Genomic DNA, 16179 nt, shown 5'->3' on the forward strand with positions numbered 1-16179 from the left:
GTTCCCAGTATGCAGTGGGGCAGTATGGAAAGGCCTACAGTTCCCAGCACACAGAGCATTGCATGCTGGGAGTTGTAGTTTCCGCGTCTGACACCCCCGATTGGCAGAGGAAGGTGTATTGCATGCCGGGAGCTACAGTCACCGGGTGGCCCTGGGGCGCAGTGCCTGACCCAATGCCCTCCGACTGCTCGGTTCCCACCAGCGTCTCGGCTCTTTCCCCTCCCAGTGGCAGCGCCGCCGCGGGCGCGCCTAGGCCGAATCCGAGATGGCTCCCGGAAGCACGGGGCGGCACTCTAGCTGCTGCCACTGCGTCTCTATAGCCAGGGAGGGACTCTCTAGCCGCGTCCTCCTTGATTTTTGCTCAGTACCCCATCAGGGGAGACACTCCGGCCGCGGGGCCGCGCTTCTCTATGGTCTCCGTGGGGGAGCACGCTAGCCGCTGCGCGGCACCGCCTTCTGGCTAGGCTCAGCCAGGGGACACTCTAGCCACGGCTTTATCTGTTCCCGCACGGGGGGCGCTCTAGCCGGGACTCTGTGGCCAGGGAGGCCGGTTGTGCTGGGGCGATGGAGCCGGCGCTGGGGTCCGAATTCGAGGATTCAGTGTTCGCGCGGAGCAGGGACAGGGGCCGGGGCGGCGGCTGCGCGGCCTACAGCGCCAAGCACTGCGAGCCTCGGGTGAGGGGCGGCGGCTCGCGGGAGCCCCCGGGGAGTGTCCTCTGCCCCCGGGCCGGGCCCACGGGGGGGCTGGGCTGGGCTGGGCTGGGGGGGTACCGTTGTATGGGCAGTGGGGGCTGGGCTGGGAAACACTGGGCGGGGGGGCACCATTTATGGACAGTGGGGCGCTGGGCTGGGGAACACTGGGCCGGGGGTCACCGTTGTATGGGCAGTGGGGGCTGGGCTGGGAAACACTGGACTGGGGGGGCACCATTGTATGGGCAGTGGGGGCTGGGCTGGGGGGCACTGTTGTATGGGCAACAGGGGCTGGGCTGGGGAGCACTGTTAGGGGGTTGGCGAACACTGGGCTGTGGGGGCACCGTTGTATGGGCAGTGGGGGCTGGGCTGGGAAACACTGGACTGGGGGGGCACCATTGTATGGGCAGTGGGGGCTGGGCTGTGGGGGCTGGGCTGGGGGGGGCACTGTTGTACGGGCAGTGGGGGGCCATGTTATGGTTGCCGCCTGTCTGGGGTTTATCCAGACAGTCAAGTTTTTGGCGTCTGGATACCATGTTAGGGTTGCCAGGTATCTGGTTTTTGACCGGAAAGTCCAGTTGAAAAAGGGACCTGGCAGTGTCCAGTCAGATGTACTGAGCGGACACCAACAGTCCGGTTACCACAGGGCAAGGGGAGGCACCAGATCATTAACCCGCACCAGCTCCTACTCAGCAGAGGGAGCCCAGCTGGGGGGAGGGATGTGGAGATGTCCAATGAGCAACAGGATGGGGGTTTAGGGGAAGAGGCGGAGCAGGGCCTGCAGGGTCTGGTTAACAGCAATTAGAAAAGTGGCAGTCTTAAGGACTGTTGTACAGGCAGTGGGGGCTGGGCTGGGCTGGGGAGCACTATTGGGGCGGTAACGTGTGTGGGGGCTGGGTCAGTGAACTGTTGGGGGGTTGGATTGAGGGACACTGTTGTATGGGTAGTGGGGGGGGCATTGTGGAAAGGGGCTGTGCCAGGCCACTGTTGGGGGGTGGGGTTCTTGCAGTGCCAGATCTGTGCCTAGTCTAAGTGAGAGCAGAATGGGGCCTGCAGTGTTCACCCATGTGCATTAGACCTGTATCCATTTCTTAGATTGTAAACTCTTTGGGGCTGGGGCTTTTTGCTCTGTGTTCATACAGCACTTAGCACTCTGGGGTCCTGGTCCATGACTGAGGCTTCTATGGTAATACAAATAATAATCCATACAGTTTTTCATGGTGTCCAAATGGTAAAATGAGTGCTGACAGTAGATAGTCCACCTTGGCTTTGAGAGTTGTCTTTACAGTGTTTCTGAGTTTAGGTCATTTGTCTACTGTAACATAAATATATAGCAGCATGTACGTTTAAAACACACACACTCCTCCAGCCTCCACCCACACTCTACCAAACCAAAACTCTCCATTTAACACATCCCGAGGAGAGGATGAGAGAGAGAATGAACCTCACATGGCAAATGTTAGTTCTGGTGATTAAGGCACTACTGGAAGATGCTTAGATACTATGGTGATGAGGATGGTATAAGAATCTGTCAAATAGAATAGTCATGCTGCTGTGGCACTTTAGAAGGGGGAGAACTTTGTGAAAACTTTTCAGCAGCATGTCTCTAATCTTTCTTTTAAAAAAAGAAGTGAAAATGACTGTGAATGCAACATTAAGATTGAGAAAACCAAGAATGTGAATCAGGAAATTGAAAAGTTTAGATTTCTAGTCTATTTGTTGACTATACACTTCAGCCTGCCAGTACTTGGGTATGCTGTAAAACAATGGTTCTCAACAAGGAGTCTGGGGCCCCCTAGGGGGCTGCAAGCAGGTTTCAGGGGGTCTGCCAAGCAGGGCCAGAATTAGACTCGTTGGGGCCTAGGGCAGAAAGGCAAAGACCCACTCTCTGGGGCTGAAGCCCTGTCATAAATATAAAGGGAAGGGTAAACCCCTTTGAAATCCCTCCTGGCCAGGGGAAAAGCTCCTCTCACCTGTAAAGGGTTAAGAAGCTAAAGGTAACCTCGCTGGCACCTGACCAAAATGACCAATGAGGAGACAAGACACTTTCAAAAGCTGGGAGGAGGGAGAGAAACAAAGGGTCTGTGTCTGTCGGTATGCTGGTTTCTGCCAGGGATAGACCAGGAATGGAGTCTTAGAACTTTTAGTAAGTAATCTAGCTAGGCATGTGTTAGATTATGATTTCTTTAAATGGCTGAGAAAATAATTGTGCTGAATAGAATAACTATTTCTGTCTGTATATCTTTTTTGTAACTTAAGGGTTTGCCTAGAGGGGTTCTCTATGTTTTTGAATCTAATTACCCTGTAAGATATCTACCATCCTGATTTTACAGGGGGGATTTCTTTATTTCTATTTACTTCTATTTTTTATTAAAAGTCTTCTTGTAAAAAACTGAATGCTTTTTCATTGTTCTCAGATCCAAGGGTTTGGGTCTGTGGTCACCTATGCAAATTGGTGAGGCTTTTTATCCAACATTTCCCAGGAAAGGGGGGGTGCAAGTGTTGGGAGGATTGTTCATTGTTCTTAAGATCCAAGGGTCTGGGTCTGTAGTCACCTAGGCAAATTGGTGAGGCTTTTTACCAAACCTTGTCCAGGAGGTGGGGTGCAAGGTTTTGGGAAGTATTTTGGGGGGAAAGACGCGTCCAAACAGCTCTTCCCCAGTAACCAGTATTAGTTTGGTGGTGGTAGCGGCCATTCCAAGGATAACGGGTGTAATATTTTGTACCTTGGGGAAGTTTTGACCTAAGCTGGTAAAGATAAGCTTAGGAGGTTTTTCATACAGGTCCCCACATCTGTACCCTAGAGTTCAGAGTGGGGGAGGAACCTTGACATGAAAAAATAGAAGTAAATAGAAATAAAGAAATCCCCCCTGTAAAATCAGGATGGTAGATATCTTACAGGGTAATTAGATTCAAAAACATAGAGAACCCCTCTAGGCAAACCCTTAAGTTACAAAAAAGATACACAGACAGAAATAGTTATTCTATTCAGCACAATTATTTTCTCAGCCATTTAAAGAAATCATAATCTAACACATGCCTAGCTAGATTACTTACTAAAAGTTCTAAGACTCCATTCCTGGTCTATCCCTGGCAAGAGCAGGACACAGACAGACACAGACCCTTTGTTTCTCTCCCTCCTCCCAGCTTTTGAAAGTATCTTGTCTCCTCATTGGTCATTTTGGTCAGGTGCCAGCGAGGTTACCTTTAGCTTCTTAACCCTTTACAGGTGAGAGGAGCTTTCCCCTGGCCAGGAGGGATTTCAAAGGGGTTTACCCTTCCCTTTATATTTATGACAAGCCCCGAGGCCTGCCATCAGGGGCTGAAGCCTGAGGAATGTAGCTTTGTGGAGGCCCCTGTGATGTAGGGCCCCAAGTAACTGCCCTGCGTGCTATTCCCTAACGACGGCCCTGTTTTTTGTATGCAGCAAGGCGGTTGTTGTGGCACTAGTGGGCCATGGAGTTTTTATTGCATGTTGGGAGGGGGCCTCGGAAAGAAATAGGTTGAGAACTGCTGCTATAAAATACATAGGCTGTGTAACCTACCTGAGATAAATTGCTGTTGAAACCTTAACTTCTTAATTTCCTTATTTTTTAGATGTCTGGTTCACAATCTTAACTTTATAGTACCATAAATGTTTGCATTTAATGCAGTATTATATTTACCCATTATGGTGAACTTGGTGTGGTAGCTTCTAAATCAGGGGTGGGCAAACTTTTTGGCCTGAGGGCCACATCTGGGAATAGAAATTGTATGGTGGGCCATGAATGCTCACAAAATTGGGGTTGGGGTGCGGGAGGAGGTGAGGGCTCTGGTTGGGGGTGTGGGCTCTGGAGTGGTGCTGGGTGACAGGCTCTGCTCGCTGCCCCATCCACAGGCACCGCCCCTACAGCTCCCATTGGAGCACCAGAGGGGGCCATTGGAGTGTGTAGGAGTCAGACGAGTGCCATGCCACGTCTTCCAGGAGCCGCACGGTGCGGCACCCAACCAAGCACCCCAGCTGGAGCACCGGAGCAGGGCCAAGCCGCGTGGTGCGGCCCCAGACCCAATGTCCCGGCTGGAGCGCCAAAGCAGGGCAAGCTCCAGACCCCACTCCCCAGCGGGAGCTTGCGGGCTGGCTTAAAATGGCTCGCAGGCCATTTCTGGCCCCTGGGCCAAAGTTTGCTCACCCTGTTCTAAATATGATGGCTGCATTGGCCCTCATGCTGTCTCCCCACTTACAAATCTACTGCTGTGTAGTCTCATCCTGAAATACTGTACTCAGTCCTGACATTAGTAGTTTGTTGTTGTAAACTGCTTAATAGCCAAGTTAAAAATCATAACTTCAATTTCCACAATACACTTGAATATTTTCCTTTGGGTTTACAGTGGTTTTGTGAGGAAGCAAACAGCGAGGACAATGTTGAAATTCTAACTGCCAAAAAATTCAGAGGGGATTTGGCATACAGACAACAAGAGTTTCAGGTATTTTTATGGTTCCAGTACTTTCTGTGAAACAGGGATATGAGTCAAATTGAGATCTTGGATTATTGAAGCTTTCTGCATCAACAGCTTGAATGTTTATGTCCTGTAGTTGTTAAAGGGAACCTCAAGTAGATAAAGCTCAAAACTTTAAATATAGCGGATTCCACCTAAAACCGACTAGGTCGAAATGAAAAATGGTTTCTGTGATCAAATACATTTTGTAAGGCTTGATTTATCGGCTGAGCTATTAGATTTCTACAGATGTTTTCTGATACTCAGACCTTCCTTGCTCTCTTTTAACCTTTTATTTTTTTCCCGAATGAGTACATGATCCTTTCATGTGCTGAGCAAACCCCATTTACATCAGTGATCGTTGAGATTGTTCATCAACCTGAAGGATTGTGTTTAACACTTTTTATATTCATCTTCCTTATTAGTCTTTATACATAATAAAGAAGTTCACCATTTCTCTCCACACCCCCTCTAAAAAGCCAGCTCATGCCCAGTTTTTCAAAGTACTTGGCAGGTCACCTTAAACAAAATAGGTTGTTGATTTGATCTTCGAATTCCTATCCATTCAGATTATAGCTGTAATTGTGGTGCATATTTAAGTTATAGCTTTTGATCTTTTTCTTTTAGATCTGTTTAGTCCTATATCCTGTTGCTTTTCATTTTAACTTTTATTTTTGCAAACATCCTACTAGAAAGCACTGTATGAGTACTCAAGCTGCTTGCTGCTGTTACCTTCCAGTAACGTTGCAATGAGAAGAGATGTCCAAGAGGGCCAAGCTCGGTGTTTAGCTCACTTAGGAAGGCACAAGGAGGCTCTGGATATTGCAGAAAAACTGGTTAGTTAAGCAGTCCTTTCCCCCCACCCCCCGCAACACCTACACACCCACCCTACCATGATTAGTACTTTTTTTTTATTATTAACACATAACTGTTTTCTGAAAAAATATCCTTCTCCTGTAAAATAACCCCTTTGTGTGAGCTCAGTGCAAGGAATGTTTGGTAAAGGGAGAGTGGTTGTCACTAATATATGTATTTGTTCTTTACAAATTAAAACGCTTTGCCACAAAAGTGTTGGTGGTAATCTTAGAGAGGAGTAGAATCTTGCTCTTCTGGCCAGGATTAATGTAATTAAGAAAGGGAGTAAATGAATAGTCCATATCTTTTCACCGTAAGTGGCATCCCCAATTTGAACACCCTCTTACTCCCAAGCATTCGCTACCAACTCCTCCCACACGCCTCCAAAAATCTTACCCCAAGCAGAGTTCTGTGCCTGTAAAAGGAGAAGTGCCAGAGACTTCATGAAGTCCACTAGGGATTTTGCTTTTGCTGTTTTATGTGGAAGACACTAAGATACTGTGTCGATGGGTGGCAGTATAAAATTATAAAAAAGATAAGTGGTGATAAAATTCAAGGATGATAATGTCAGATTGGGATAAGGCACCACTTAGGGGAGTGCATTCTTGAATCTGCTGTGGCTGATTGCACATCATTATATCAGATTATCTTTAAAATATTTAACAGAATTTGGAGAATTAATTTTGGAAATCATAAGTGGAGGGAGGGATTTGTGCATCACTGGAAAAAATATCCTCCTGAACAATGATGACTCTGTCCATTCTACTGTATTTAATCTGTCATAATTTGTTTCTAGAGAAATGGGGCAACTAACACAGATCATTTAACAACTGTCCTCAACCTGCAATTTGCCATTTACTGTCGCCTGAAAAATATCAAGAAAAAGGTCACATGCCTACAGCAACTGATTTCCTTACATCCTTTTAACCCATGGAACTGGAAGCTACTTGCTGAGGCTTATATGTACTTTTTACAGACTCTGCCTCCATCATTCATTTCAGAAACAAAACTTGTTCAATGCAAAGATTGTAGTGCAAATGACCAAGTTTTCCAAACCTCACCAGGACTGTTTGGAAAAGAAATGAACCTTCAATGTCACAAAACGCATAGCGCGGGAGAAGACGTTTGGTCAACACTTTCTACAAAAACAATCAGAGACAGCTCAGTATCTTACAGCGATAACCACATGGTAGAGGGATCCCTCCATATCACAGACGAATGTGAAACACGGGACAAAATGAAACATGCTACCTTTGAGTTCTGGGGACAGGAAGCATTGAAAGATGTTTGGATAAAGGCATGTGCTTCCTTTGTTAGAACAAGGTAACTAAATATATAACTAAAGGGAAAACCTTAACTACCCTTAGTCCAAAAAGATTTTATTTTAAAAATGTAGTATTCCTAAACCTTAATATCAAAATTTGACATTGTCAATTTAAATATTTCCCTCATTGTTGCAAACACACACAAACGTACTACTGCAAGAGCACCAGAAAATAAAACTGACCAGTCTGATTTCACTGTGCAATCTGAGTTAAATGCAAAAAGCAAACCACTCTTGTGAATGGATGAAATGTAAATGAATTCAATTTTTTAAATTCTTTGCCTTAATACCCTAAAGTGGTAATATATATTCTCAACGGTCTTTTTAAAAATGATTTTATATGGAAAGCTTCCCATACTTACACTACTAATACTGTGCTATTTCCGTTGTCGTGCTGCTTTTAGTTTTGGAATTCATGGTACAGCAACAACTTGAGCAATGGAGAGGGATAGCTGACTTACTTCCTGGTTATACAGCCTGTCTTATTTGCTTGCAGCTTAGATAGCTCAGAGAAAAATTAATTATTTTTATAATTCACCAGTTTGCACAATGGATGAAGTTGAAAAATAAATTTAATTCTGTGACAGTTGGCTGAAGAGAAAACAATGAATTGCATAACTGTTTCTCTTCCCCCTTTCTTCCCAACCAAAAACATAATCTTTGACAAAAATTATTAGAAATGAGCTCTTATGAATTTCTGTCCTTGCCTCTAAGAAATCCAAGATTTTCATAAGTCATTGAATATGTTAAAATCATCCTGTGGAATTTTAAAATGTTTAGTGTACACCTCAGAACAGGTGAGGTATAACTGTCCCTCAAAAGGGGGGAGAGAGGTTCCTATGAATTTCACCCCTCAGCGAATAAGGTTCTGTACTAAAACTGTGGGTGAGGTGTAATATCTTTTATTGGACTAACTTCTGCTGGTGAAAGAGCTTGTCTATAAATGCACTAAAAGCATCATGTTGAGGCTTGCAGCACTTCCTCTGAAATGGGTACAGTTCTAAAAGATTTTAGAGCCACGTCTGAGGACTGGTTTGTGTGGAGATGAGTATGAACTTACGAGATTCTTTAGAATCCTAGAATATCAGGGTTGGAAGGGACCTTAGGAGGTCATCTAGTCCAACCCCCTGCTTAAAGCAGGACCAATCCCCAATTTTTGCCCCACATCCCTAAATTGCCCCCTCAAGGATTGAACTCACAAGCCTGGGTTTAGCAGGCCAATGCTCAAACCATTGAGCTATCCCTCCCCCGCAATCTAAGGTGCCTTTTTGCCTTAAAACTGAAGTTTCTCTCTCTCCTGTTTACAATGATAGTCATCTCTATATGCAGCAAGATGCTGCTTTCTTGTTAAGTCTGAAATCAGATATTGAGCACAGGATGAACGCTGAAGCTGGGTATCCCATATCAAACCATGGTGTATCTCATATCACAGTGCTGAGTATAATATAACCTGCATAGATGTGTACAGATTTCTCCTCTTTCTCCACTTCCCTGGTTAAAAATCCCAAGAAAAAACGTTTGTTTTAAAACAATACTTAAAAAGACTTGATTTCATGTTGTCTAATATTTTTACAGTCAGCACTCCTCTGAATTGGCTGCATATTTTCACTGAGACTTTCTACTTTCAGGCTTTTACTTCAGATTACACAGTTGCAACAGTCATCCTTTGCTCTGGAGAAAAATTTAAAGGCTCAGCAGGAAACTGAAGACAAAGTAAAAGGTTTTGGTTTAAAGGAAGAATCCTTGCTATTGATTACTGAGGTGAGTGTACCATTTCATTGTGAAACGAGTTCATAGACACTGTCTTATATTGATCCACTTAGTTTGCAGAGATTTGTCTACTGGAAATGTTCCTGGGGAAGGGGAAGGGGCATTATGTAAGCACCGACTCTTCAGACTTACATTTGTAGGTACTTTGAAGAGGTGCCTGTTGTTTTGGGGTATTCTGTTATTACCTGATTGTTTTTGCTTTGATTAGGACACAGTTTCATTTTAAGAAAAATGTGTCCAGGAGAGAAAATTATAAACATACAACAAACTGAGAACACATGGAGTCTTATTAAACACTCCAGTTTCTTATTAGTTTTCCAGAAAACCAAACTGAAACTTCCTTGCAATAATTATTTTAACAGTATTAATTTTTGTCGTCTTATTCTGTGTACTAGGTTCTATACTAGTTTTAGATGGTTCCATAAGAGTGGGAATATATTCCATGTCTGAGTTCATAGAGATTACAAACATGCAGCCTCAAAGATGGATTTTGAGGTGTTGAGTTCATGATACATAGGCATCTATATACTTTGAACTCAAGGAGAATCTCCTTTTGCTGTCACTAGTAGGGCTTTATACTTTTTATTTAATCAGCCACTAAAAGGCAAGTCCATTGCAAGCTGACACTTTAGAGCAGGACTGATTCCATCCATTAGAGGGCAGTAGTATGCAGATTATCTAGTACATTACAAAGAAATCTGGGAAAGGAAATGACTCCCTTCTCGTGCATTTGTTGGTATAATGCCTGCCTTCCTGGGAAATCAAAATGCTGCTGCTGCTGCCGTGTGTGAATTACTTGAATTTATATTTGGCATTGAGGTTTCTCACTTTCATCCTGTGAGCAAAAACCCCAACATCAGAGCACAGCCAAGACCAACTGAGAGGAGTTTTGCAGCTATGTCACATGGGCCTTCAGTGTCCCATTCTTGTTGCACAATGCAGTAGGTGAACAGTTTGACCATGTGCTGGAAATTTTAGCTCGGTTGTATTATTAGTGTTCCTAGATGTAAGTGTATGTTTATTTATTGTAGACCAGTGGTTCTCAAAGCCGTTCCGCTGCTTGTTCAGGGAAAGCCCCTGGCTCGTCGGACCGGTTTGTTTACCTTCTGCGTCCGCAGGTTTGGCCGATCGTGGCTCCCGCTAGCCACGGTTCGCCGCTCCAGGCCAATGGGGGCAACGGGAAGCGGCGCGGGCCAAGGGACATGCTGGCCACCCTTCCTGCAGCCCCATTGGCCTGGAGCGGTGAACCGTGGCCAATGGGAGCCACAATTGGCCAAACCTGCGGACGAGGCAGGTAAACAAACCGGTCCGGCATGCCAGGGGCTTTTCCTGAACAAGCTGCGGACTGGCTTTGAGAACCACTGCTGTAAACTGTATTATTTTCCCTGCTGTTAATTTTTCAGGTTTTTTTTTCTTCCCCCTTTTTATTTCACCTGCAGGTTATGGGAGAGGATCTCATTCCAGAAAAACTGAAAGAGGGTGTTCAGGGAGAGATAAAATCTGTAGGCCCTTCAGCCCTGACATCCTTGGTAACTACATCAGCTATAGAATTTGAAGGCAAATGGTTCAAAAAGCTCCAAGACATTTTGTCATTTTGAGAGACAATTCTGCCCAGATATATGTATTCCATCATAAGTAACTTACAGGCTATTGTATTTATTTTTTTTATCCTCTCTACCTCTAATGATGATGGAATAACTTATGGAATAAAGTTCATATTTCTTTATTTTTAAAGTAACGTGATTGTATATCTTTTAAAAGCATATATTGGCTGCATTTATAATCATCAGTCTCCTTGCATATTTGTAGGCTTTTTCTTTCTGTGCTACAACATTTCCAATAGAAGTGACAGATCTGGTTTAAAACTGGGCCATGGCAAGGTACATTCTCAGCCTTCAAAGGCATATTGCAACACAAACATCACAAAGTTTACTTCTTGGGCACACCTCACCTATGATTTCTTTGCAGCTCTGATGTCCTTAGGGGAGTCTCACCACAATATTTAGCCTGAAATTTCTTCAGTATTTGGTTTTATCTTGCTGTATTTAGAGCTGTAGAATTAGCAGTTTCTTATTTTAAAATCTGGTGGGTGTGTTTTTAAAATTAGTATTTCTTTATAAGTAGAGATATTTCTACTATTCAAATTCAGATAGCTGAGAACCTTAATATATTAAGTTGTATTCAGAACATTTTCAATAAGGAGCAACTCTCTATGACTTTCTAAAAATGTAATGCTAATATGTCCCTTCTAGTCTGCACAGGGAGTCTCTCTTCAAGACTAATGGGTTCTCTGTGCAAGTGTAGAACTCACTATACATCCCCACTTTTGCTTGTGCAGAGGGCTCAGAGTAATAAGTTTCTGAGGCTATACATACTGGAGAGAACTTAGTCCGATTGTACTCTTTGTGAAATTGTGCAAGAGAAAAATGCATTGTTGATCATACTGCAAACCAGTTCTCTCATCTGTACAGATTTTTCATGTTAAACCTTCAATTTATAATGAATCCAGACACCTGTTTGCTGTACATTTAAAAGCAGTGAAATTACATGGTTTGGACTTGTTCTGTGCTTTGGAAAAGGCAGAGATCTTTGTTTGGTTTTCTCTGTTCAACATCATTTGCATTCCAGGCAACCAAGGTGTGCTCTTAATTTTTAAAAAAAAATTATTCCCTATTCCTCTTCAAACATGAAATGTATTCTGTTCTCATTAATTTTTCATTAACTGTTACCAAATCAAAATATACTCTTTCAGCATGATTTTGTTTTCTTGGGGATTTTCCTTATCTTGTGCTTGCCTTTCTTTTCAGTGTACTAAAGAATGCTGAAGCTTTTAAAAACAAATACACTGGACTGTAATTCCCCCACTCAAAGCCACACGTCTCTGCTAATTTGAAATGGAGTTTAAAACAATTATTCAGCATTGTTATGTAATGCTCAGTAATCATTTGTGTTCAGTAAAAGTTAAGTATCGGGCTTCTCCAGGGGGAAAAAAAAATTGCCTCCCTGTCGTATCAAATTATTTATGGTGGTTTTGTAACTTAATGTTAAACCACATCCTGGACAGCTTGTTATGGAAGGTAGTTGTTTGGCAAGTATACTTAAATATAACCAAGTATTCCTTTTAGTCATGTGTGTTCTTTACTTTTAGAACACTTTACTGGGCTCTTTTAAAGACGACACTGAATAAACTGATGCTTACATACAACTATATGTACTTCCTAGACTGTCAGTTTCTACTTTTGGATAGGAAGATTTATGGAAAGCTAGTTATAATGGTTCTAAAGTGATTGTTGCATGGCAGCACACTAACTATATGCTATTTAATACTGTTAATAAGCATTTGAATGCAGTAATTCTAGTTTATGGCAGACATAACCAGCTGTTCACTGCCACAGTTAGCAGAGTTGGAGTGGAGTCTCATGGTGGTGTTTACATGAGCCTTTCTCCTCAAGCAAATGTAAGTGGTGTGTCAGTATCTTTCTCGGGCTTTGCTGAAAGTTGGGACACTTCTGCAGCTGCTTGTAATTACATGTGCTGTTGATCATTGGCCAGTTTAGCTTGTGGGAGCCTGTTTAGGATTTTTTGCTTAATTTTTTGCTGAAATTGTGAACTACTTTCCATCAGAACAGAAATGACATTCACTTGACATTCAAGCTCAGCCCTTACGTAAATTAATGTGAGCTGCACCCATTAATGCCAGGGCTGAATTTGACCCTTATACTCTATCCAAAGTGGACCTCCCACATTATTATCCGTTTGTCTCCAATCTACACTTCCTCTAAAGTTTTGGAGAACTCAGCTGCACAAAGTATCCCCCACTACCGTATTGGATCAATTTCATATAGTTTAATATTTGCACAGCACTGAGACTGCTTTTGTATATTTCATTGGGCTATGAATGACTAGGTCAAATCTCAAGAGTTGGCTTTATTCTGAGGAACTATCAGTTGCTTAGGTCTATAAAATATTAGGACCAGCAAAATGTTTTGTGATAGATGATTTGTATAACGGGCTGGTTGGTAGCAGTTGCTTTTTTTTTTTAAAACTCTAGAGCTGGTGCTAGGATAGCTATGCTTTTTATTATTACTGGCTGTCTGTTTTAGCCAGTGGGCACTATTGTTGGTGGATCATCTTGAGAGGTGTCTTGGGAACTTGCAGCACACCATTAAATTGGCTTGAAATTTTATGCCAGTGAATTCCTCATCAAAGAAGAAGCTATATCCCTGGTGTTCGGCTTTAAACATTTAACTAAAGCACCATGCAAGTCATAATGTCACCTTGCTGCAATTTGGCATGAACAGATGACTGAATAGGTAAATCGTCCACCTGGTAGTGAAACTCTACGCTACAAAATATTTTTAAAGGACCAAAATATGAGTCCTCTGATTAAATGTACTGGCTAGTCAGCAGCTCCCTTTATCACAGTGCTCCCATTTAAAAAGGGTCTTTTATGGAACGTAACCATAAATGTTTACTGGCAAGTTGCAAGTTTGTGTGATATTCTAGTCCTGTGGCCATCATTATTAACAATCCACTCTCCTGGTTAGCTGTGCACAGCCTATGATTCTGCAGTCCCCAAGCTATGATTTCACAGTAACAAGGAAAATTGTTTATCAGTTTGGTTACCAGGAAAAGCTCCCAAACCACGCTCCAGCTCCTCAGAAAATCCTGTAAATATACAGGCCTTACAAAGGGTGAAGTAAGTTCTAGAGTAGAAGGACCTCTATTGTGTACCCCCTATAACCAGCCTCCGGCTGTCTCAGCAGATTTCTACTGTACCAAAAAAGATATGCAGGACCCAAGTCAGTAAAAAATTAACTTATAAAACTTTCTACTTTGAGTTGGAACTGGAACTAAATGTAAAGCCACTACGAGCTTTAGAGACCTAAGCCTAGAGTGTACCCTGGTTGGGCTAGGGCTTGTCTTCTAATAAGTATTTACGCAGTCCCTAGTGCTGACTGGGTCTTTTAGGTAATATAAATACCAGAGGACAGGTGCAATAAGCTCTCTCTGGCAACTGCATTTACACTAACTGAATTACAAAGCTGGCACTATCAAAATATTTTATTGACCCCTTTGGCACATCCCTATTAAAAATATGAACAGAATACATTAGCACCCCAAGTAGGCCAATAGGCTGTATGGGTTTAATCGATGTCAGTGGAAATAAAATTAATTTTTCTTTTAGTTTTGTTATGACTATATAGAAACAAGTTATGCTATTGGAAAAGATAGTAGAAGGTGCACAAGTTAAGAGGAAAGGAATAAGCAAAACATTGCTCACAAAGGGAATTTAATGGAGGCCTCTGAAATCTGTTTTACAAAGAGAATAGGTCATGGTTGTCCTGATGGCTATTCGTAGATAACAGAACAAGGTGTTAATGAAAATCAAATAAAAACAGATGCCACAAAATACTTTTGCAATTTTATTCAGTGGCTTATCAACACAATTCTGTGCTCTAGTCATTATCATAGATGTTAGTGGTGGAAAAGGCCAAGATGGTTAGAGACCATCCTCCTGCTAGTGCAGGGCTGTTCCCTGCAGTACATTTTCTAGTGTTTTGTCCATTTTACTAGGTAAGAAGGGGCTTCCCGGCGGAGATTGTTCTACAACCTCAGACAACTCATTGTCAGGAAAATTTTCTGATCACTCCCTTTCCTTGCACCACCTCAAACAATTCCATTTTTTCCTTGTTTATAATCTGCAAATGCTTGAAGATCTTACTGCAAAAATCTATTGCCTAGTGTTACTTCTGGGGGAATTCTGCACTTCTGGTGCATGCACAGAATTAATGTCCTCCGTAGATTTTTTTTTTTTTTTTTCTCCCCAGAAAATAGATTCTGCTAGAGACACTGCAGTTACACCTTTTGCCCACCAGTAGCTGCTGTGGCGCCAGAAGTGAGGGCAGCTGGCTCTGGACTGGAGCAGCCAGCCTCAGAGCAGGAGAAGGAGAGGCTGTGTTCCTCACAGCACTCTGCCTACGGGGTCAGGTGAGGGGACATGGGATATTGGGGGGGGGGTAGGCACATGGGTCTGCTGGGGGGTTCAGAAGGGCTAGTGGGGGGACAGATTGGGGAAGGGGCACAGGAGCTAGTGGGCTAACAGCATTGAGCCAGTAGCTGAATGGGCGTTGGGATGCAGGGCCTCATGAGAATGTGTAAGTGGGGATGCAGGGCATTATAGGGACAGGATGGAGGGGAGTGGCTGAGAGGTGGTGCAGGGGTGAGGAGGGATGCAGGGACATATGGATACAGGGCAGATGTGCCTGAATGGGAAAGGCTGGGGGTCAGTCAGGGTCTGCATGGGGGAGGCTCCCCAACTCCCTAACAATCTCTCCCTCCCTTCCCCCACCCCCTAAAAACAAACAGAAAACTTTCCATACTTCTCCCACCCACACTCAACAACATTCCGGGTTCACTCCCAGGCTCCTGCCCAGCAATTACTTCCCTCCTCCTCAGCTCCTCCATTACCCCTGACTCCCCACAAGCCTTTGCACTGCTTCTGAGGGATGCAGGAAAGTCTGTATTGTAGTATAAATGAATTATTACTCAAAGTTCTGTATTCATATGCCTAGTAAGGAATCTATTTGTCAAAAAACATTTCCTGAATCTTTTGTTGTCTGTACTGTTAGACATACTTGTGACAGGTATTTTAAAATAAATTACCAAAATAATTGAAACTGGCATGATTATATTGTTATTTTGACTAATAAAATATGCAGAATTTTAAAATATTGTGTGCAGAATTTAAAAAAAAATTTTGCACAGATTTCCCCCAGGATTTACTAGTGTTCTGGTGTACATAAAGAGTTAAATAAAGGACATTCTATGTATGTCGACTGAATTTCCTTATGATTGTTTTATGCCTCCCTCACAGTTATGGAAACTTCCTCATTTCTAAGGATCCTTTCAAATATAGGATATGCCATTTTGGGGCATGATCTCTAGCGGTGCTTAACACCTGTACTGGCCATTCACTTTAATCAGAGTTACAGACACACAGCACCTCTGAGGAGCAGACCCTTTTGTTTTGAAAACTCTGACTGCCAATTGCTGTCTATTTC

The 16179-nt window shown here is 43.2% G+C and overlaps 1 protein-coding gene across 1 annotated transcript; it reads left to right on the forward strand.

Moving 5' to 3' along the window:
- The first annotated feature begins 379 nt into the window (after positions 1–379).
- On the forward strand, positions 380–15795 carry C2H8orf76 (chromosome 2 C8orf76 homolog). Its single transcript, XM_048841588.2, has 6 exons — positions 380–675; positions 5059–5154; positions 5859–6002; positions 6818–7344; positions 8974–9106; positions 10555–15795. The coding sequence occupies exons 1-6, from the start codon at positions 565–567 to the stop codon at positions 10711–10713; spliced, it is 1170 nt and encodes a 389-aa protein (XP_048697545.1). The 5' UTR covers positions 380–564; the 3' UTR covers positions 10714–15795.
- Positions 15796–16179: the final 384 nt, after the last annotated feature.

Source organism: Caretta caretta, chromosome 2 (genome assembly GCF_965140235.1).
Source record: "Caretta caretta isolate rCarCar2 chromosome 2, rCarCar1.hap1, whole genome shotgun sequence".
Classification (NCBI taxonomy): Eukaryota; Metazoa; Chordata; order Testudines; family Cheloniidae; genus Caretta; species Caretta caretta.

What these genes read in the sequence shown, in the direction of transcription:
- C2H8orf76 (XM_048841588.2), top strand. Translation starts at nt 565, where the DNA reads ATGGAGCCGGCGCTGGGGTCCGAATTCGAGGATTCAGTGTTCGCGCGG. An exon ending in CCAAGCACTGCGAGCCTCGG is followed by an intron (nt 676 to 5,058) that starts GTGAGGGGCGGC and finishes TTGGGTTTACAG; the next exon opens with TGGTTTTGTGAGGAAGCAAA. An exon ending in GCTTCCTTTGTTAGAACAAG is followed by an intron (nt 7,345 to 8,973) that starts GTAACTAAATAT and finishes TTCTACTTTCAG; the next exon opens with GCTTTTACTTCAGATTACAC.